At 45.8% G+C, this 23799-nt stretch overlaps 1 protein-coding gene across 2 annotated transcripts in view; it reads left to right on the top strand.

Annotated features, from left to right (window-relative positions):
* The window catches only part of SERPINE2 (serpin family E member 2), a 70570-nt gene that overhangs the window by 32389 nt on the left and 14382 nt on the right, over window positions 1–23799 (top strand). For both annotated transcript variants that reach the window (XM_070773129.1, XM_019977721.2), the window contains exons 2-4: window positions 7756–8036; window positions 11087–11314; window positions 18433–18630. In XM_070773129.1, the coding sequence (XP_070629230.1) occupies window positions 7778–8036; window positions 11087–11314; window positions 18433–18630 (685 nt within the window). In that variant the 5' untranslated portion in view covers window positions 7756–7777. The remainder of the gene's footprint in view (window positions 1–7755; window positions 8037–11086; window positions 11315–18432; window positions 18631–23799) is intronic.

Genomic DNA, 23799 nt, shown 5'->3' with positions numbered 1-23799 from the left:
GAAAACATGCATTCATAATTATACTAAGCAAACAAACAAGGAAACCCCCTCTGGTTAACATTAAGAATTCTGGGTAACCAAGTCATTATTTGGAGAATGATATAAGGAATGGATTATTGCCTTTGCTATACAAACTGAACCTCAAGACAACCAAATAGTTGGTTATGGGAAATTTCTTTTTACAGAAATATTCCAACTAATAAAGAAAGAAAGAATTACAACAGCACCATTTGGCAAGCCGTAATAAAACAATGCACTTAGGCAATGATCATGAGTAAGTGCTAACATCACAAAAAAGACACAGACAGCCTCTGTCTCCTGATTCCAGCCCCTTGTACAAAACCTCTGTGAAATACTCTTTCAAAAAAAGAGATTTAAATCTGATCAGCCTCTGGAGCAGAAGTTGGCAAACTTCCTGTGAAGGGCCAGGTAGTAAATGTTTCTTGGCTTTGCGGTCCAACCGGGCAGCTGTCTGTTCAACTTGCTGTAGGAGCTTAAATGTGACCAGAGACAAAGCAACAAAGCGTGGCCAGATCTGACCCAGGAGTTTGCAGACCAACGTTCTAGGTCTAAGTATGGGTTTACAGAAAGGAAGGAAGACAGAGGAGCTTGTTAAACAGCATCACATGAATGCAGTTAGCAAAATCTCAACTGGGAAATGATGGAACAGACAAATTGGTCTCTTCAAAGAAAGACTTCCCCAGGAAAAAGTTAAAAATAAAGTAACTAGGGAAAGATTTTTAAAAAGACAAGAGACATGTCAACCAGTTGCCAGGTATGGAGCTTATTGAGATCCTGATTTAATTATTTAGATCCTGATTTAAATAAACTGCAAAAATGGAAGACAATCGGGGAAATTTGAACACTGATTAGATATTTAACATAATAAATAGTTATTAATTTTTGAGGGGGATAATATGTGTATGTATTCCTTGGGTTTAGAGTATGTATTGAAAATACTTTGAATTATATACTGTCTAGCATTTGCTTCCAAAATAATCTTTGATTTTAAAAGAAAATAAGCCACAAGTTAACAGTTATTTTATCTGGATGTTAGGTATTGAGGATTTATTTTTGCATATACTTGAAATCTTTTATGACAGAAAGATATTTAAAATATATACATTTTACCAAATACATCACTTTAAACATATTTTGGAGAATAAGAAGGGATGGAGCATTTTTTATTAGACACTCCTGTGTCCTCTTAAAACAGATGGGAATCATCTGCCTAAAAGTTGGCACCAAAAGTCTTTCCAGTGTTTTTCCCCCAAAACTGTTTATAGACATCTTATTTGTTATTTTAAATAGACTCAGCAGATATCACATTATTTATCATTTGAGCTCACAAGTATATTACTTATCATTTGCTCACATGTTATATGTAAAAGATGTTTTGTTAAAAAAAAAAAAAAGGAGAGAGAGAATTTATAAGACTGAAAATAAGCTTCATCTTTTGTGACCAGCTCCACTGGTCCCCCGTTGTTTAACTGATGAGCGATTGCAGGAATCTGGCCACAAGGCCTTTCCACAAGGGAGGTAATGTGAGTGACGGCAACTGGCGGGGATGAGGCGGTGGGATGCAGTGGGAGCCAGGGATGCAGAAAAGCAGGCGTCAGCTCCAGGGGTGGTTGCTGTGTGGGATGTCTGCCATGGGAATGAGGGCCCTGTGTTACCAGATGCCCATCAATTTTCCTTTTTCCTGAGAAGAACTCTACATCTAGATTGTATGTGACATCTTCTAACTTTACTGGCCTGTTAGGAACCAGGCCGCACAGCAGGAGGTGAGCAAAATGTCTGTATTTACAGCCGCCCCCCATCACTCGCATTACATCCCAAGCTCCGCCTCTTGTCAGAGCAGCCGTGCAATAGGTTCTCACGGGAGTACTAACCCTACTGTGAACTGTGCATGCAAGACAGCTAGGTTGTGTGTTCCTTATGCAGGTCACCCTAAAACCATCCCCCCACTCCCATCTTCGGTCCATGGAAAAACTGTCTTCCATGAAACTGGTCCCTGGTGCCAGAAAGGTTGGGGACTGCTGGCCTGAAATATTTCTAGAGCACCTTGTATTCCAGACCAGACCCTCAAATGGCTGGATTAGACCTCAGATTTAGCTTTCCTCCCCAGTGGCAGGGCCCTAAACGAGAGCCTGAGGGCATGGGGGTTCTAAAGTGCTCTGGCCCTGCTTTCTGTGAACTTCCAGTCTAGTTGGGAGGGAAAAAAATACTTGAAAAACAAAATGAGAGGTGCAGATAGAAAATGCTGTGGGAATTCAGAGAAGGGGGTGGCTAGTCCCATCGGAGACAATAAGGGAGTACTTCCCACAGGCCGTGGAAGGAGTTGGGGGAAGCTCTGGTGTGCTAGGTGGAGGGCCAGGGAGAGAAGGAATGCCGCAGACAGGGGCAAGAGCAAGACCCAGCCACGGGAAACCAACCCTTTAAGAGAAGAGTTGGGGAATTTCCTGGTGGTCCAGTGGCTAAGGTGCCACGCTCCCAATGCAGGGGGCCCGTGTTTGATGCCAGGTCAGGCAACTAGATCCTATGTGCCACAACTAAGAGTTTGCACACTGCAACTAAAAAGGATCCCACAACGAAGACCAAAGATCACATGTGCCACAACTAAGACCCAGGGCGGCCAAATAAATGTAAGAGATTTCGGCCAGTGGCCCTCCACGACCCACCAGGGAAGGGTTTTCAGGCCGAGATAGTGTTCTGCACAATCAGATGAATAGTCAGCAAACAGTGGGAAGCATGGCACTGAAATTTGGCTGAGCATGTGAGCTGCACATTGGAGCCATCGTCTTCCTAGAAGTGATGGTTGAGTCACAGGCCCTGTAAAGAGTGTGTTTCTTTAATGGCTGCCCTTGATAGGTGGTACATTTATATAGGTGGTCAGAGTGCTCTCTGGGTCTGGCACTTGCAAGACTGATGGTGGTTTAGTTGCTAAGTTGTGTTCAACTCTTGCGACCCCATAGACTGTGGCCTGCTGGGCTCCTCTGTCCATGGGATTCTCCTGGCAAGAATACTGGAGTGGGTTACCATCTCCTTCTCCAGGGGATCTTCCCGACCTAGGGATCAAACCTGCTTCTCCTGGATTGCAGGCAGATTCTTCCCTGACTGAGCCACCAGGGAAGCCCTGTTTGCAAAACTGCCAACCCATTATTTACAACACTGTGTGTGCATGCGTGCTGAGCCGCTTTAGTCGTGTCTGACTCTCTGCAACCCTACAGACTAGCCCACCAGGCTCCTCTGTCCATGGGATTCTCCAGGCAAGAATACTGTAGTGTGTTGCCATTTCCTCCTCCAGGGGATCTTCACGACCAAGGGATCAAACCCACGTCTCTCGTGTTTCCTGCATCGGCAGGCAGGTTTTTTACCACTAGTGCCATTTGGGAAGCCAGATTTACAACACTAAATCTCACTTAAAGCTCAAAAACATTCCTCACTCTGGAAAGGAAAGATTTGAAGTCAGAAACAAGAAGTTCATGGGGAAACAGAAGCCCACATTTGGAAGGATATACCTATAATAATGGGCTTCCTTGTGGCTCAGCTGGTAAAAAATATGCCTGCGATGTGGGAGACCTGGGTTCAATCCCTGGGTTGGAAAGATCCCTTGGAGAAGGGAAAGGCTACCCACTCCAGTATTCTGGCCTGGAGAATTCCATGGACTGTTGCAAAGAGTCGGACATGACTGAGTGACTTTCATTTTCACCTGAAATAATGGCTTTATTTATAGGTTTGTGATCTCCCTACAAGAATGGCTTAAAGTAGAGACTTTTCACTACTATGAAAAGATTATTCAAGAAATGGGAGCCTGGTGGGTTGCCGTCTATGGGGTCGCACAGAGTCGGACACAACTGATGTGACTTAGCAGCAGCAGCAGCAGCAGCAGGATCGTCCATATTGATGCTGTGTAATACATTTGGGCGACATCTTTATTCCTTCTTTTACCTGAACATTTAAAGTGTGATTTCTTTCAAAAAAATAAAATAGGATGTTACTATGTTCCTCCCATAATGAGAATCTCTTCCTTCTAGAGAGTAAGCATTTCAAAGCCTGATAACTCTAACAGTTATTTCATGTAAAAGACTGTTTGAAGATGAATATGTATTCATATCAGGAATGTTATCAGCCGATAGTAATGTTTGGATTAATACTCACTGTCCTGGCTACAGAACTTTGGGAAGAAGTAAAAGCTTAATCTTAGACACGCGCACAAGCCAGGTAAGTTTAGACAGCTGAGCATTTAGCCTATGAAACTGAGGCCAAGAAGAAGTTCTGCCCAGAACATCAATCACAAACAGCTCTGATTCCAAGTTCTGCACAGCCCCGGACCCTGTCGCAGTGTACTGTTATGAAACTACACACAGACATCTCTCAAAAACTTCCCAACCCAAGGAACCAAGAAAAACACCCCTGGCAGACTTCCCCCACTTTATAATGAAACTGTTCTTTTAGCTAAAATTCACGACCAAGCAAAATTCTGCTAAATAAGGTGGCTGTTTATTTGGGAGACAGTCTTTGCTGATTCCAAGACCTTGGAATGTAGCTTTTCCTGGTTACTGATCCTTTCTACCCGTTTTACAATCTTCTACATAAATCTATAGTGTTTGGGTAAATCAGCTTTAAGCTAGCAGAGGCTAAACCAATTTGGTGTCCTTTCTGAGTATGCAGATTCAAATATTTGCTAATCCGGGAGAATTTTGTTGGGAGGTTTGGGGAGTATGGATTATGGCACACTGAAGGCAGCTGCCAGAGTCCACCAAAATGCAAGAGTCAACAGTTCAGATTGATTAAGTTGGTACCAGTCACCGGATTTGGCCCATTTGTAACAAAGATGGTACTGACTATTTTATATTTATGCTGGCTTTGTAGTATCTCAAAGGTTAAAGCAGACATTTATTTCCAGAAAAAAAAAAAAAAGAAGGGAGGGAGAGGGGATGGATACAGTGTCTAATGTTTAATTTTTAGATGCATTGAGTAAAGCTTCCATAGTCAGGTTTGGGAAGCTCTGCATTGTCAACCAGGCCAAAAGAAACTCAGAGGATTGTTGTGGTATTAGAGCCGGTCCAAGGTGCCAAAGTCGGACTAGGCCACCCTGGCCATAGGAAAGCCCTGAGTGGGAGTGTATGTAGGTCACTTACATGTTTTGAATTTAGACAGGCTGTATTTACACTCATTCTACAGTTAAGCTCTGAATGTTCTGAATTTTTTGTAATGTGCTTGTTTCCCAATATAAAGAATATTCCACCATCACCTTTCACTGATGGCCTTAGTGGTTCACCTTGGGGCCCTGCGTGTTCGGTGGGGAGCAGGTGGGGAAGTAGTGGGTGCCTCTTCCCACTCCAGTGCATTTTACTCTGTTGGAAAATGTTTGAAGCTAAAAGTGAGTGAGGCTCAGGACTAAACAGAATCATTTTCTTAGGACTTCCCTGGTGGTCCAGTGGTTAAGAATCCACCTGCCAATGCAGTGGACAGGGGTTCAATCCCTGGTCCAGGAAGATTCCATGCTGTGGGGCAACTAAACCGTGTGCATAACAGCTGCTCAAGCCTGCGAGCCTAGAACCCGTGCTCCACAACCAGAGAAAGCCTGTGTGCAGCCAGAGAAATATAAATAAGATACATTTTTTAAAAGGAATCATTTTCTAGTCATGCTCAATAACATTATTTTGATGCAATGAAAAATAACAAAAATAGAATGTATATAAGGCATTAAGTTTAATCCCACATGCATTTATTGAACACCTACTGGAGTGGGGAGCAGGAGAAGTAAATAAAGAGGAAGGCAAGAGAACACGGAGCTCCCCAGGTGGCTCAGTGGTAAAGACTTCATCCGCCAATGCAGGAGATGTGGATTCAATCCCTGGGTTGGGAAGGTCCCCTGGAGAAGGAAATGGCAACCCACTCCAGTATTCTTGCCTGAAAAATCCCATAGACAGAGGAGCCTGGTGGTTGCAGAGAGTCAGACACGACTTAGTGACTAAACAAGAACTAAGGGAACACACATTCCCGTGTTGCCTGATGCTGTCCTGGTTCCGTTTCCTTCCCTGGAGCACATGGACACTATTTTCCCCTCCAGGTTACCTCTGCTAAAAGGCTCCCCTCAGTCTTATTCTCTGAAGACACACCCTCTACCTTCCCCATGCAAATACGCATAGTGTCCATGGTATTCTCCAGGCAAGAATACTGGAGTGGGTGCCATTTCCTTCTCCAGGGGATCTTCCTTCCCGACCCAGGGATCAAACCCTGGTCTCCTGCATTGCAGGCAGATTCGTTACCATCTGAGCCACCAGGGAAGCATGTAACAGGAGGACCAGTTGTTTCCTGGAGAAACTTGTGCCCATCAGGAGCTCAGATCTAGGGAGGAGCCAAGTTAGCCACACCTTGAGTTCTGTGCTGGTTTTACCAGTTGTCACTTCCAAGTTCTTGTTTGACGAGAGTATTTGCTTTTCCATAAACACATGTAAATTTCATACCTCTTACTTGTCACAGCCAAAGAAAGCTCAGCAGTAATCAAGGAAGAAAGCGTATTTCAAAGGAATCACCACAACGGGCAATATCTGTAAACAATGCCGTCTTCACAGTCGCTGAATTTTCCGATTGCTCTGCCCTCTTGCAGGTTTACATTTATTTTCACTTAAATTTAGTTTCATTAAGCATTCTTTAGTTAAGAAAATCATATGCTTATCGTAAAAATCATGTACGTGTAGTTAATAAGATAATCGCAGCAACCTGAGAGATTCACTCCTTGTTTCAAACCCTCCAGTGGTTTCTCACGACCTGTAGAATGAAATGCAAGAGCCGGACGGGGCTTGACAAGCCCTTCAGAATCTGGCCCCTTTTGCTTCTTCACCCCCTCCCCGACCCCCCCTCCCCATGTCCCTTATATTGCAGCCGCATCAACCTCTGATAACCCATCCTCTGCCCCTCCGCCTGGCACATCCTTTCCCCTGATCCGCACTTCTTCTGGTTACTCTGGCCTTGGCACGTGTGTCCCTCTGCAGAAGTGACTTCCCTGCCCATCCAGGCCCATGCTGCCCCACCCCTACTGCTTCCTTCACTTACATCACCATTCATACTGTCATGACCCTGCTCCCTCTCTGTAATGACTCTATTGCCTCCTGGTTTTCTGTGTCTCCTCTGGAATATAAGCTCCCGGAGGGCAGGGCTCATGGCCATTTTCTTTACAGTCTGTGCTCAGCACTTAGACAAGGGCCTGGCACACTGCGGGTGCTCAGTAAATATTGGTATGATGGGATGAAGGGTGGTTACGAAAAAGAAATAATGATTAGAGTTGTGTTTGCTGCAGTCTTGGGACCAGCAAGTGGAAGTTTCCTTCCTGTAGCTCCCCATCCCCCTCACAAAATATAAAGGAAAACAGTTTCATCTATGCTGTTCTATCTTGACTATATTAAAGATCTGCAGTTACACTGGATTTAATAAATCATAGCCACCTGGGTACAGAGTTGTTTTGTTGTTGTTAAGTCGCTGAGTCGTGTCTGACTCTTTTTGTGACCCCTAAACTGTAGCCTGCCAGCTCCTTTGTTCATGGGGTTTTCCAGGCAAGAATATTGGAAAGGGTTGCCATTTCCTTCTCCAAGGGATCTTGCCTATCCAGGGATCAAACTTGTGCCTCCTGCATTGGCAGGCGGATTCTTTACCACGGAGCCACCAGGGAAGCCTGAGTACAAAGTAATTCGCCATAAATGTTTGTTCAGTATAGAACGTAAATATTTTCTCTGTCTCCTCTTTCAGGTTGTCCTTGCCGGAAGGAACCATGAATTGGCATTTCCCCTTCTTCCTGGTGGCCTCCGTGACGTGGCCCTCTGTGTGCTCCCAGTTCAACCCTCTGTCTCTGGAGGAACTCGGCTCCGACACGGGCATCCAAGTTTTCAATCAGATCGTCAAGTCCCAGCCTCATGACAACATCATCATTTCTCCGCATGGGATTGCGTCCGTCCTGGGGATGCTACAGCTGGGAGCGGATGGCAGGACCAAGAAGCAGCTCACCACGGTGATGAGATACGGCGTGAACGGTGCGTGTGTCTGGGCCTGGCTGTACAGGCGTCCCGGGCAGGAGGGCCCCTTGCTCAGCCAGGAGGGGTCTCGCTAGTGCGCCCTGGGCCTGAGGACCAGCCTCCTCTAAGGGCCAGTGGCAGCGCTGGGGCTCGGGAGAGCAGGGCTCTGGGCTTTGCTCTGCAGCTGTGGGGCTACAGGCAGGCACTTGATCTCTGGATGCTCCTGTTTTCTCATCTCAAACAAAACTTCCCATCTGCCCCACCCCAATGGTATACAGGGCTCAGAATGCATTATGGCTGTGAATATGCTTTTAAATCCATAAGCTTGGGGAGGTAGGTGGCTGTGACCATGGAGGGCAGCAGCGGGGAGCCTTGTGCTAGGGAATCCATCTGCGTCTTCACTGGTGGTGGACACATGAGTCTCCGTAGGGGATGAAATTACAAAGAGCTGCACACACACACGCACACACACACACACATGCATGTAAAACAAGTGCGTGGGAGCCTGGGCCAGTGGCAGTTTTTTGGTTGTGGGTCTGTATCCTACCATCATGCAAGATACTATCATTGGGAAATTCGGGTGAAAGGTAGAAATATACAGGGAAAAATATATGGTGTTGCAACGTCCTGTGACTCTATCACTATTGCAAAATAAAAAGCTTGATTTCTTTTTCAAGTAAGGCCCGATAGGAATGGTTTCGTTTTCTTGAAGGAAAACCCTGTTTGAATTACCTGCCTAAACTTAGGAGCTTGCATCTCTAAGCGTTGTCACTCAGCCTTAGCTCAGGTTTTCTTACCTGAGTCCCCATCCACCACCTCCTCCAGGGCATGGGGTATGGGGGGCAGCGCTGGTCTTTGGCACCAGCAGGCACCGTGACCTTGAACAATTCCTTTCTCACGTCTGGTTCTTGGTTGCTTTATTGGGAAGTGAAGGTGCTTTCCCACCCACATTCTTCTATTCCCACTTGCCATCAGGTTCTAGGAGTCTTGACCCTGTTGACACTCGGAGCAGAGGAGAGAGATGGGGGTTTGGGAGCTTGAGTGCCTCCCTCTGCACCCCAGCTTGATTCTTCTCTAAGCAGCCTCCTCTGGGGCCACCAGCCCCAGAGGCCTACCCGCCCCCGCCCTCCCACGCTGGCCCTCACTCTTGTTTACACAGCATGAAACCTCCTCTTGAGTTTGCAGTTCGTTCACCTGTTGGAAGCACAGGAGGACTAAATGCTTGGAACGCACTGTGCTGCCCTCGTTGGAAGCCCACAGAACTCTTGGTGATTTATAACTTCAGAGCAAACCACCCATAGGGTTCTTGGCCTCTCCCAGGGCCGGCCAGGCCCTGCCAGCCAACACTATTTTAAAAGAGCAACTAGATTCTTGTTTGTTTTCCTGCCAAGCCACATCCATGTCAGGTAGTATTTCTAAAATGTTGACAATATCGGTCGGTGGGCAGCCTCCCCTGACCGAAGTCAGTTCACACGACAGACTCATCCAGGGGAGCCCGGGTGGGCTGTCAGGCCCTGGTTTGGGCTCAGCCTCTGGGAACTCAGAATGGCGGTACGTGGGTTGTGGAGGGAGGTGAGGCAATCCAGGGCAGGGGAGGAGGACTTACCCTGACCTTTTCTGAGGAGGGGGCCGGGGCCGGTGGAGGAGGCCGTGCAGCTGAAAGGAACGAGTGCCAGGATTGGGCCCTGGCAGCGGCTGGTCCCTTCATCATACAGGGGGCCTGCCCGCTCCTGCTGGGCCCGCCTCTCAGAACCCACGAGGGGTGGGGTCCCCAGAGGCCTCACAAAGGGCCGGACCATGGGGCTCTCACCTGCCCTTTTCCAGAGTGACCGTCAAGGTGACCCTGCTGGTTGTTTTAGAACAGTGTCATTTTGAAAGGACCCCAAGTGAGTTAGACGGATCTGTAAGTTGAGCTCTCTTGTAGGCACGCATTTCATCCTCTGTGACTTCTTTCCCTCTTTTCCATGCCCTGAAACCAGATGGAGCGCATACAAGTCACTCGTGTAAAATAAAGCTTAGTGAAAAGTGAAAAGTGAAGTTGCTCAGTTGTGTCCTACTCTTTGTGACCCCCATGGACTGTAGCCTACTAGGCTGCTCCGTCCATGGGATTTTCCAGGCAAGAGTACTGGAGTGGGTTGCCATTAACTTCTCCAGGAGATCTTCCGGGCCCAGGGATTGAACCCGGGTCTCCTGGATTGTAGGCAGACGCTTTACTGTCTGAGCCACCAGGGAAGTCAAAAATAAAGCTTATGTTGCCATAGAATGAATCCCCTTTGTGAGCTTGGTATCAAGTAAAAATAACATTGTTCTTGGATGGTGGCGCGTGGCAGTTTTTCGTAGTCTTTCTGACGTTTCTTGATACCTTTTTTTTTTTTCAAAATAGAGACAAAAAATTGAACTATTAAATCTTTGTCAGGAAAGGAAATAGCGCTTCAGAAGAAAGAGAGACAGATTAGGGAGAGTCCTTGGGCTGATTCCCCCATGGGTACATAACTGACGAGGGTTCCAGTCTCCCTGTTGGCCTGGTGCCAGGAACCTCTTCAGGAGAGCGAGGCCTACACGGGGAAGGTGTGGAGAAGCCCAGGGAGAGGCCTGTTTTCAGGCAAGACGTACAGTTGATCTCGTTTGTCTGTGTGCTCAGTCATGTTTGATACTTTGCGATCCATGGACTGACTGTAGCCCGCCAGACTCCTCTGTCCATGGGATTTCCCAGGCAAGAAAACTGGAGTGGCTTGCCATTTCCTTGTCCAGGAGATCTTCCCAACTCAGGGATCGAACTTGCATCTCCTGCATTGGCAGGCGGTTTCTTTACCACTGAGCCATCTGGGAAGCCCGCAGTTGATCTTGAGGGGTTGTGAATGGTTATGTATCATTTTCCACCCTCCCCTCTTTTCTTAACAGGAGGCCACTGAAAAATCAGATGATTTAGTCTCTTGCTCCTCATACTCATCTTTTTTATTATACTGTTCTTATTTTCCATACTACAGATGATATTTTTTTTTTTTTTTTAAAAAGAAAGCCTTGAATTCTTATGGAAATATCTCTGCATTTTCTCCTTTCTGTTTCAGGAGTCGGTAAGATGTTAAAGAAGATCAACAAGGCCATCGTCTCCAAGAAGAATAAAGACATTGTGATGGTGGCCAACGCCGTGTTTGTGAAGAACGACTCTAAGATGGAAGTGCCCTTCGTCACGAGGAACAAGGACGTGTTCCAGTGTGAAGTCCGGAACGCGAACTTCGAGGACCCGGCCTCCGCCTGTGCGTCCATCAACGCGTGGGTCAGGAACGAGACGCAGGGTGAGTGGCCACGGGTCCCAGGGCGAGTGGGGGTGGTTTTCTGCTTTGTGGACAGAGGCGTGAGTTAGGCTCTGAGACCCTACCTGGGGTCAGTGAGTCCAGCGGCCTGTCCGTGGTGAAAGCCCTGGACCCCACTGACTGCACCATCCTCTCCCTCTTAGCAGCCCCACGGCTCAGTCTTCTTCCTTCCCTTTTCCTGCTGTGGGCACAGCTCGTCCCCAGCCCCACCACCGGGGACTTGTCTCCCTGTGGCTCAGGGACCAGGGCAGAATACAGCTCCGAGGATTCTTTTTCTTCCTCGATGCATCTCATCTCCAGGTCCCTGCCCCCAGGCTCTTGTCTGTTCTGCAGATTTTTTTTGCTCGTTTCTTCCTGCTTCTATACTTGCATCCCCCTTGCCCAGAATTTGCTTCTCAGCCTGTAAGGTTCAGGACTGAGCCCTCCCCACACCTTCCTGCTTCTCTTTATTGAAGTATAGTTGATGTACAGTATTATATAAGGTACGGTGTACAGTGTAGCGATTCACGGGTTTTAGAGGGTGCACTCCATGTACGGTTATTACAGAATATTAGCTATATGCCCCGTGCTGTACAACACATCCTTGTAGCGTATTTTCTACATAATCGTTTGGACCTCTCGGCCCCCTGCCCCTGTGTTGCCTCTCTCCTCCCCTTCCTCCCCTCTCACCTGTCATTGCAGGAAGTAGGTGTGTTGGTGGGTTGTGGTTGGCATGTGCTTACATGACTGTGCCCTTCATTAGATACAGCACGTCCACCGTGATGGTCATTTGTGCATGTGCGTCCCTTCCCCCGTGAAACTGAAGAAATGTCTGACATCAGTGTTTTTAGCCTGTTCACATGTGAATGCAGTTTCAGGTGGAAACATTCAGGAGGTGGGATAGGCACAGAACAACAGGGAAAAGTTAAGGCTAGAAACAGAGATTTGGAAACCATCTTTCACAAAGAGGGGAGTTAAGGTCATGAGAGTGGAAGCAAAAGAGAGTGGAAGCAAAAGAGTGGAAGCAAGAAGGAGAATAAGCCCAAAGAGGAAGCTTGGAGAAACTCTGTCTCTTCCGGTCACATCTCTCAAAGCACGGTTCCAGCCTCAGAATGGCCCAGGGCATGTGTTTAGAATTCTGATCCCTGGACCCCCAGTCTGCTGAGGCAGAAGCTCTGAGGCAGGGGCCTAGCCTTCTGCACTAAAACAAGTTCTCCCCTAGTCTCCCTCCAAACTTGTCAAGGCAAATATTTGCAAACCACATGAGGGGCTAGAAAAGATGCTCCAGAGGGTGGAGGAGAGCCAGGGTGGTGTTGGTAAACCCGTGCCATCCCTTCTAAACAGGACCCTGCACGGTGCAACCTAGGCTCCCTTCCTGAAACCACGAAATGATCAGGAGACCAGCGAGTGGGAGGGGATTAGTGTGACTTCTGAGCCTGTAGGACTGAGAACAGAGGCAGGAAGCTGATGGCACTCAGATACAGAGTGGCTGTGTGATGTGACATGTCAGATCCCACCTAGTCTTCTCCTCTGCTGTGTCCTGGGAGCAGTAAGTCCCTTAGGATGCCGCCCGACAGTTTCAGGCCACTTTGAACACACACTGACTCAATGCATTGCCCATAGCATCTGGGGAAAGGAAAACAGTAAGGCTAAACAAGTACTCTTCAACCCTGCAGACCTAACACTAGCTGTCAAAAAAAGATTTTCATACTCTCTTGAAGTGAAATGCATAGCTCCTGTAACCTATGCACACGTACATAAATTTTAAAAAATTAATATAATGCCAAGCTGAAATACTAGGAAAAACAAAAGTAGTTTATGGATGTAGTTCAATAGGTAAACCCTTGGGTACAGCCACCCCTGAATATGCAACAGAATCTTAGAATAAGAATTGACATGGGAATTGACACTCACACTGACTGTGAATTGACAGCCACAAAAGCAGAGTCAGGCCCACCCCACTGGTGACATAAAAACCACAGGCTGTGTTGCCATCACTGATGCAGTTTTTTTCTAAAACACTGCAAAACTCTTTGTAAATTTCCGACCAAAACAAGTACAGGCCCTTCTTGGTTTGCGTGGTCATCACTTTCCTGGCAAATTCAGTGTCCGTCAACAGTACGCAAAATATATGGCAGAAACCAACACAATACTGTAAAGCGGTTATCCTCCAATTAAAAATAAATTATTTTAAAAAAAGATACTTTGTGTTTACCAGCAAGAAGAGTGAGGTTCTGGGCTCAGATGACCTTGAGCAGGTTTCTCAGCAACATGACTCTGCAGCGGAGTGTTGGAAAGTTATGCCAGAAGCAGGACCGTTCACGGCGTGGGGCTGTTTTGAACATTACAAGACAGGTAGCATCTCTGGTCACTGTCCACTCAGCCAGAAACACTCCTACAGATTTTCAGACGGCCCCACTCAGAGGCACTTGGCTACATGCGAAGTCTCAGAGAGACACTGGAGGTGAATCAGTCCACATGTGGAAGACCACCACGTGGAGATGACAGATCCTGCCCTGCAGAGGGTGGGGGAGACTTTCCAGTGTGCCAGGGATATGGTGACGGCTTGCCTGGGACACCCTCTCTATGGCCTCGGACCCAGCCACGCGGGCCCCCTCCCAATCTCTCGGCCATCCTGTCTCCAATCACAGACACCCTCGTGCATCCTGCTTCCTGGAATGCTTTCTCTCCCCAGTAGCCCCTGGCCTGTTCATTTCACACTATCTCATGAATGGCATAGCCCTTACAAGCTTAAGTGCCTAGTTTGAATATCAGTTCTGCCACCTACTGGCCATGTAACCTCAGGCCGGTTACTTAACCTCCCTGTGCCTCAGCATCCTCCTCTGTAAAATGGGGAGATGATATAATAGTGGTTCCGGACTTCCCTGACGTCCAGTGATTGGGACTCAGTGCTTTCACTGCCGAGGTCACGGGTTCGATCCCTGGTGGGGGAACTAAGATCCTGCCAGTCTCATGGTGCAGCCAAAAAAAGAAAGACGGAAGGAAAAAAAAGACAGTGGTGCCTACTAGAATTCTTGTAATAACATTAAGGCTGTTATGGGAATATGAATAATACTCATAAGGCATTGAAAGTTGACACTTTAGAAATAATGTTCAGCAAATGTGAGTTATTTTTACAGCTGTGGGTTCATGTAATACTTCCTCAAGGAGCCCACCCATCCCTGATCTCACTGACCAGATCGCATCCCCCTCTTACTTGCCCTCACATCCTTAAGTATCCATACTTTTACTGCAGGATATTTATTACAATTGTATTTCCAAGTCACTTATGTCAGTCTCCACCTCCCTCTAATCTATAGCTTTTTGAGGGACAGGGTTTATTTTTGTTTTGTTTTCTTACCTAAAAGAATCCCTGGCACATGGTAGGCAGGCATCAAAGAATGAATGCGTGGATAGATGATGGATGCATGTTCATGACAATTATTGATGGCAGGTCCCTCCTTGCCTCTAAACCATGCATTTTTTTCTTCTTATTTCTTTGTGCTCCTTTATTATATCTCAGTTCTACCAGTAGCAGTGTTCTTGTTTAATTGCTAGGTTGCATCTGACCCTTTTGTGACCCGCCCCGGACTGTAGCCCACTAGGCTCCTCTGTCCCTGGGATTTGCTAGGCAAGAATACTGGAGTGGGTTGCCATTTCCTTCTCCAGGGGAATTTCCTGACCCAGGGATTGAACCTGTGTCTCCTGCATCGGCAGGCAGGTTCTTTACCACTGAGCCAGCCTAAACCTAGTGGCCGTAAGAGGCTTTATCTGTCTCAGGAAAAAGGGCAGAAGAGATTGCTTCAGACTCTTGGTATGCACCGACAGAAGAGTGAACGTAGCGTCTTAGGTGTGATTTTTCAATAATTGATGACAGGGTGCTTGCTCTTGTACAGCTCACGGTTTAGTTGAGGGAGACAGATGTTACATTTGGCTAGAATAAAATGCTGCAGTGTAACAATAGTGCTGAGCATTGGGTTTTATGGAAACTCCTGGGAGATGGGAGGAGGGTCAGACAAGAGTTGTAAGAGGGGACCATTGAGCTGTATCTCAAAGGTATGTAGGAGTTGGACTGGATGGATAATGGTCCCAGCGAAGGCAAGACACAGCTATTGGGAAACCGACTTGCTGGAGCACAGAATTCTCACTTCCTTCCCACAGGATCCAGTGTTCACAGAGGCCGCTTGCTTAGAAAAATGGCTATTTATAGCGCTTGTGTTCTTGCAGATCCTGCTATAAGGGGGCGTTGGCGCCCCCTGGTGTAAGTAAAGAACAGTGATGACACTGATTGACTTAAGAGAACCCTGCTGGTTAGGGTATCCATCCTGGTGTGCTTCTTAACCATGACTCACATAAACATCTGTTTATTGTCCATCTGAGTCTTCTTGAGCTTCATCTAAAAGGACTTAAAGCTCTCTCTGCTGAATTAGATAGTCTTGCTTCTTCAGAAGCTGTTGGTTTTATTCCCACCATTTAAGGTATTGTAACAGGCATTTATATTAGGTACTTTTTGGATTAAAAGCTACAGTGAACTCATTTTTAATAGTTTTGGTATTAGTGATCTCTCTTAAACCTGTACACACTCAGAGAGACAGATACACACACATACACAGGTGCACACACACACCAACACACAGTTGAATCTTTAAACGCCAAGCAAAAGGAACCTAAATGAAAATCCAAAGCTTCAGGCAGAGATGGCACTTGAGGGGGATCTTCATGCATTCACAAGAGCATCCTGAAACCACAACAGCTATGTTTGCTCCTTCACTCCTGCACAAACAAGCTGGACCACCCCGATGTCTTGTGAAGAGCTCTTCCTTAACAAATAGTTTTTTCGTACAGACAGACCTTGGTTCTTTTTAATCTCTGTAATATGAGCCTAGACGGATCCCTGACCCATCAATATAGACACCGATTTTAGTCCTACCTCTTCTTTAAGTAGCTTTGTAATAACCAGGGATTCCAAACTAATGCTCCACATTCCTAAAATCTTAAGAGAAATTAAGCATTTAGCTTTGATAACATTGCATAGGCTGAAATGTTCCTTTATTTTTAACTGGGATTAAATCAACCCAAGAGTTAAAACAAATCAACATGACACCAGTTTATCTTGTACCAACCAAAGCCCTCAATGGCAGTCATACATGTCAGTTATTATCAAACACAGAAATGAATTAATGAGTATAGCTTATGAGGATAAGTAAAATGTTCTTACGGAGAAGGCAATGGCACCCCACTCCAGTACTCTTGCCTGGAGAATCCCATGGACAGAGGAGCCTGGTAGGCTACAGTCCATGGGGTCGCTAAGAGTCGGACACAACTGAGCAACTTCACTTTCACTTTACACTTTCATGCACTGGAGAAGGAAATGGCAACCCACTCCAGTGTTCTTGCCTGGAGAATCCCAGGGACGGGGGATCCTGGTGGGCTGCTGTCTATGGGGTCGCACAGAGTCGGACACGACTGAAGTGACGCAGCAGCAGCAAAATGTTCTTAAAACGGGCTTATAGGGAATTAGTTATCACATCAGATCACATAAGTCGCTCAGTCATGTCCGACTCTTTGCGACCCCATGAATCGCAGCATGCCAGGCCTCCCTGTCCATCACCAACTCCCGGAGTTCACTGAGACTCAACATCCATTGAGTCAGTGATGCCATCCATCCATCTCATCCTCTGTCGTCCCCTCCTCCTCCTGCCCCCAATCCCTCCCAGCATCAGAGTCTTTTCCAATGAGTCAACTCTTCGAATGAGGTGGCCAAAGTACTGGAGTTTCAGCTTCAGCATCATTCCTTCCAAAGAAATCCCAGGGCTGATCTCCTTCAGAATGGACTGGTTGGATCTCCTTTCAGTCCAAGGGACTCTCAAGAGTCTTCTCCAACACCACAGTTCAAAAGCATCAATTCTTCGGTGCTCAGCCTTCTTCACAGTCCAACTCTCACATCCACACATGACCACAGGAAAAACCATAGCCTTGACTAGACGGACCTTTGTTGGCAAAGTAATGTCTCTGCTTTTGAATATGCTATCTAGGTTGGTCATAACTTTCCTTCCAAGGAGTAAGCGTCTTTTAATTTCATGGCTGCAGTCACCATCTGTAGTGATTTTGGAGCCTAGAAAAATAAAGTCTGACACTGTTTCCACTGTTTCCCCATCTATTTCCCATGAAGTGGTGGGACCAGATGCCATGATCTTTGTTTTCTGAATATTGAGCTTTAAGCCAACTTTTTCACTCTCCACTTTCACTTTTATCAAGAGGCTTTTTAGTTCCTCTTCACTTTCTGCCATAAGGGTGGTGTCATCTGCATATCTGAGGTTATTGATATTTCTCCTGGCAATCTTGATTCCAGTTTGTGTTTCTTCCAGTCCAGCGTTTCTCATGATGTGCTTTGCATATAAGTTAAATAAACAGGGTGACAATGTACAGCCTTGACGTACTCCTTTTCCTATTTGGAACCAGTCTGTTGTTCCATGTCCAGTTCTAACTGTTGCTTCTTGACCTGCATACAAATTTCTCAAGAGGCAGATCAGGTGGTCTGGTATTCCCATCTCTTTCAGAATTTTCCACAGTTTATTGTGATCCACACAGTCAAAGGCTTTGGCATAGTCAATAAAGCAGAAATAGATGTTTTTCTAGAACTCTCTTGCTTTTTCTATGATTCAGCGGATGTTGGCAATTTGATCTCTGGTTCAGTGTTCTTGTCTTGTGCTTTTATCAGATATATTCCTTTGATTATTTTTCATGCTATTATAAGTGGATTTGTTCTCATTTTATTCTTTAATTGGTCATTCTGAGTGTACAGAAACAGAGATTTTTAGTATGTTGCTCTTATATCCTACAACTTTAAAAGAATTTCTTGAAGAAAAGTTTGGTGACTCTAAATAGAGGGTCTCTGAAGTCTTTTCTAGTTCACTGATTTTTAATTTTTTTTTCAGCTTTTAATTTTTAGTGAGGAAAACAATTAGAAGGACAAGAGGATATTGTGGAAGGTCTTTTAAAAATCTTTGAATCTTAAAACTTGTTAGATTTTTTCATTCCCCCTGACCCCTCAGCTGCCTTTGCCCGCTAATGGATGGCCGGTCCCAAGTGTCCTCCATGTCTGTTCTCTGCCTGCACAGGTATGATCGACAGTCTGCTGTCCCCAGATCTTCTCAACGGCGTCCTCACCAGACTGGTCCTGGTCAACGCAGTGTATTTTAAGGGTTTGTGGAGATCACGGTTTCTGCCTGAGAACACCAAGAAGCGCACATTTGTGGCAGCTGACGGGAAATCCTACCAAGTGCCCATGCTGGCCCAGCTCTCTGTGTTCCGCTGCGGTAAGTTCACCCTGGGTGAGGCTGTGTTGTAGAATGTGCCAGCCATGGAAAGGCCCTTGAGTGCTGTCACTAAGTTCAGGGGCAGTCTGCCTTCTCAGTTTTTAAAAAGCACAGGGGAGGGGAGGGCAGGATTTTTTAAAAGCTCATGGTAAGTCTTGGCATTATTTACAAAGGTTATGTATTACTGTGGGCTTTCCTGATGGCTCAGTGGTAAAGAATCTGCCTGCCACTGCAGGAGACGTGGGTTTGATTCCTGGGTTGGGAAGATACCCTGGAGAAGGAAATGGCAACCCCCTCCAGTATTCTTGCCTGGAAATCCCATAGACAGAGGAGCCTGGTGGGCTACAGTCCGTGGGGTCATGAAAGTGTGGGACACCACTTAGCGACTAAACAGCAACATGTATTAGTGTGTAACACATGCATCCCTTTTAGGTTGAAATTTAAGGATAAAAGGGCAATTTAGGACCCAAGAAGTATAAATGGACAGTAAACGTATGAATGCGTTGTCAACTTATCATTAGCAATCTTACATTACCAAATTAAAAATGAAAGTAAAAATTAGATTTCTTTTCCACTGATCAGATTAGCAAAAATTGCAAAAGTTGACAAGGCCAGCCCAGTCATGACTCTGGTGTGCGGGCACATGGGCGCCCTTGAGTGCTGTGGGGCTGGGGGGACTGTGGTCTGACTGACTTCCTAGAAGCTGTGCCCCAACAGTTTCACACCAAGGAATTTATAATCTGAAGATAATCACACACTGGCAAACAACTAGAAGCTATACACGTACATGTAGTGGAACACACATGACAATTAGATTTATGTAAGTAGAAAGTTATATAATATGTGGTTGATTTCAGAAAACAAGTTACAGAACAGCAGATGCTGTTTCATCTCGTTTATGTAAAATACTTTCTATATATTCACACAGTCATGTCTTGGAGGATGTTCAATAAGATGTTAAGTGGTAGTATTTCAAATGATTATTTTTGCTTTGAGTTTGAAAATTTTTTAAATGAGCATATGTCAGTTTTATAGCCGGGGGGGTGGGGGTGGGGAATGACCTATTTCTGCCTCATTACCACAGAGAACTAAGGCTGGTGATTATTTGATAAACCTGCTTTCATTGAAATACTTGTGGTCCAGTTAAACTACCTTTTCATTTGTAAGTTAACCTTCATGTCTCCAATCTGTATGTGGATGTGTGGGTCCCAAGCACTGCGTTTGCATATACAGTGTGTATTAGATCAGGCACTTCTCTTCATGTCTCTAGCTGCCTAATTCTTTAGAGTAAGGAATGACTCACGGGAGGGACGCAATAAGCAGTCACTTTTCTTCCTCTTGTCATCTATTAAGCTTCCAGGTGGTATTTTGTCGCCCACTCAGTACATTTTTTTAAAGATAATATGTATTTAAAAGTCCTACAGAAAGGTGTCATGCAAAGAAACTGAGGAGAATAAAAATCTCTTGGGAATTCCCTGGCAGTCCAGAGTCCTAACCACTCTCTCCACACTCTCATGGGTTCAGTCCTTGGTCAGAGAACTAAAATCCCACAAGCCACGCAGCATGGCCAAAAAAAAAAAGCAAATAAATAAAATTTTAAAAATAGAAGGCAAAAAAAAAAAAAAATAGAAGGCTCATTTTGTCTATAAATCACTTGCAGGTTACGTTTCCTAGGAAGACATCTTTTGGAAAACTAGAATTGCCTCTAGCTCCTATCCGAAGAAAAGCTATTTTGTTTTAGATCAGTATTTATACATTCTAATACACCAAATTGGAGAGGGCCTCACTGTATATTTCTATTGCTGAAAAATAACGAATAAGTCAGGAAAGATTCAAATGCAAGGCTTCTGTAGACATTCCCATGAAGAGCAAAATGTAATGTTTGTATTCGTAGGAATTTCTTGAACATATAGGATGTTTCCTGGGAGGGAGTTACATCTCCAGGTGGCTTCTCAATTAAGAACTAATTTATCTAAGAATATGTGTGTGCTTTACAGAAAGCGAGACAAATACATTCTTACGGTCCACGGTGTGGGGAATCTCTTCCCCGCCTTCTCTGATTCATGTTCTCGTTCCTTCATTCCCTTCTGAGCCCCCAGGAGGCCGCATCAGTGGGTTTCCTTGCCCCTGGGCTTCCTGTTGGTTGGCTGATGGGGTGAACCAGCAGGTGGTGGAGTAAAGGGGGAGGGCAGGGTCAGGCATTGGCACTCCAGGGCTCTCCCTGCATCACCGGGCCGCCTCATCCCTCCAGGCAAGGTCTCCCGCTGTCAGGACCTGCCCAAGGGCCCTTTGTCTCTGGGCCAACACCCCCTCCCCTCAGCCCTCCCCGCCTAGGGCTGGTAATGGTGCTCAGGTTTGTGGTCCAGGGTACCATTCTATGACTCCTCTGTGTTCTCCCCTTGCTTCCTAAATGGTCCCTCCATGAATTTAATTGCCCTGTTTGGTGTCCTGCCTGTTAGCCGTTGGACCCTGACTCACCTGTGCTGAATTCAGAGCAGACCATGAAAGTCCTGACGGTCCTGTTCCCTCCCAAGTCAACACTGCAAGTGGCCCGGGGCCGTCCTTCGTGCCCCACTTTCTTTACCTGGGATTGGAACCCAGGGCCTTCCATGGCATTGTCTGTTCCCAGGTTTCCCCATTGGGCCGGCAAGGCAGCTTTTCATGGAAAGAGGGGGCCAGTTTGTCTTGTGAAGAAAGCCCAATAGTCCATGGTGGCCGCAGGCAGGCATTTGTTTTCATGACAGCAGACTGCCCAGCGGGTCACCCATTTCCTGCCTGTCTCATCACTGTCTGACCACATGACCAGCCAGGGCTGGGAGGCAGGCGGTCCTGGCAGTTGGTCACTCACATGGCCTCTGGTGCCTGCTGCCCAGCTTCTCGTAGGCCTCAGCCAAGCTGAGCCATCCTTGGTCACTTTGCTGCAACATTGCTGTTCCATTTACCCATTTATCAGCCTTCCTGACTTTTCACCCGAGATGTCAAGGTCTCTGAGAGGATTCACTTAATAAAACAGTAAGGGAGAGGATGGAAATAAGAGGGGAAAACCCTTCTGACTTTAAGTTCCATAAACTGTAAGTACTTTGAGGGCAGAAATTTTTCCATTAAGAAAAAGCTTTAAAATTAGTGGAAGTATATTTCACATTCCTTACAAAATCTTCAAACGTAACAGTATGTAAGGTAGAAAAAAAATAATCCCCTTTCTAGTATAAAAACTCCTATTAAGTGTTTGGTGTATCATTTGAGACCTTTTCTGTGGGTATATAAAACGTCTGTGCAACTTTTTGCATACATGGGATTACACTATAATTTCTATTCAGTAACCTTTTTTATTAGACAATCTCCCTTGGAAAACTTTATGTCATTTCTTTGGATTTGCTTGATCCTTTTATCAGCTACATAGCATTCCGCATATCATAGTATCCTCTGGATAGCCATTTACTTTTTTTCTGTGACAGCACTAGAATGAGCATTCTTGTACATGAATCTTTAGATGTTTGTGTTGGAACTGCTAGAGATAATTTCCTTGGGAATTCCCTGGTGGTTCAGTGGTTAGGATGCTGCGCTTCCACTGCCGGGGCCCCGGGTTTGATTCCTGGTCAAGGAAATAAGATCCCACAAACCATGCAGCATGGCCAAATGAATAAATTAATAATTCAATAAAGGCAATTTCCTTGGATATGAATTGCTGAGTCAAAGTTGTTAACAAGTTTTTTATTTTTATTGCTATGAATTTAGACTTAAGAGACTCACTTATTTTGAAAAAGACCACAGAAGAATCCAGACATACGTGCATATGAATATGTGCACGTGTGTTCTGTGAATACCCAGTATGTTTCCAGCTTCCACTCTCCTCGGAGCTTATGGCTTGTACCTGTGTGTCCAGATGACATGTCCGCTTGGTTGTCTACCAAGTTCTCATCCCGCAGGTAGACACGCTATTGCCCTCACCATCTGCTTCTCCCCGCAGTGTTCCTTTGCCCAACAAATGGCGCCAGTACTCAACCCAGTTGCTCAAACCACATCTCCTTCTCCATCAACTCTCCGCAGACTCCCTTTCCATTGCAGCCCGATTGTAGACTACCATGTACAGTGGATCGTGTGCTTCTTTTTCTCAAATATATATTTCGATTTCTACTTAAGAATAGCCTGAACAGTTCCTTAAGAACTCCGAAATCCACAAAGCTGCTTGTAGTAGAAGTAATTAGAGGGACTTTCATCTACAAGGATTTCTTGATACTGAATATTTAAAATATTCTCTCTCCTTTTTTACAGGCTGAGAAGGGCTCTTAACACTTAAGAACCGTGGTTATCTCCTCCATTATAGGACTTAAAGTAGGAATCAGAGTACTTTACAGGGCTTTCCAGAAAAACCAGACCATCCGCAAAGCACCACCTACAGAAAGTTCTATATCTTCTCTGTATTTTCAAGGTTTGATTCTTTGCCTGTTCATTAAAAGATTTTCTGGATCGCCATTCATCTAAGAGGGCTTCTCTAGTGGCTCAGCAGTAAAGAATCCGCCTGCAATGTAGGGAATACAGGAGATGCGGGTTTGATCCCTGGATTGGAAAGATGCCCTAGAGAAGGAACTGGCAACCTGCTCCAGTATTCTTGCCTGGAGAATCCCATGGACAGAGGAGCCTGGTGGGCTACAGTCCATGGGGGTCACAAAGAGTCAGACACACCAAGCAACTAACATTTTCACTTTCATTCATCTAAAAGAAAAAACTGATTTTTCCCTCTTTCACCTTTTCCCTTCTCTTTAGAATGAATGGGGCTGCTCCATTCACATCTCTATATACTCCAGGAATTTTCCTCACTGGAGAACACTCAGTCTGCTTCCCAGATGTTAAAGGATGGAGGGTCTGGGGCAGAAAGAGGTCTGGGATGGCAACAGGCTCCCTGCTTTGACACAAAATCCCTAGATGCCGCTTCCTCGCCTGGTTCATTCCACCCAGGAGCTGTGCCCCACTGAAGCAGGTGTGGTTTCTCCTGATGGATCAGTTCTGGCACTCAGGAAGTAAAGTATCTTACAAAGCTGCTCATACCCATAGATGAAGGCTTTTTGCTGTGTGCAGCCACTGGGCTGAGCTCCAGGCACGAGTTATCTCATTTAATTTTCACAACAGCTGTGTAAGGTCGGTACTATCATCCCATTTTACAGATAGAGA

This window comes from Bos indicus, chromosome 2 (genome assembly GCF_029378745.1).
Source record: "Bos indicus isolate NIAB-ARS_2022 breed Sahiwal x Tharparkar chromosome 2, NIAB-ARS_B.indTharparkar_mat_pri_1.0, whole genome shotgun sequence".
NCBI classification, from domain to species: Eukaryota; Metazoa; Chordata; class Mammalia; order Artiodactyla; family Bovidae; genus Bos; species Bos indicus.
The sequence above is the reverse complement of the archived record's forward strand: the minus strand, read 5'-3'. Positions and strand labels throughout refer to the sequence as shown.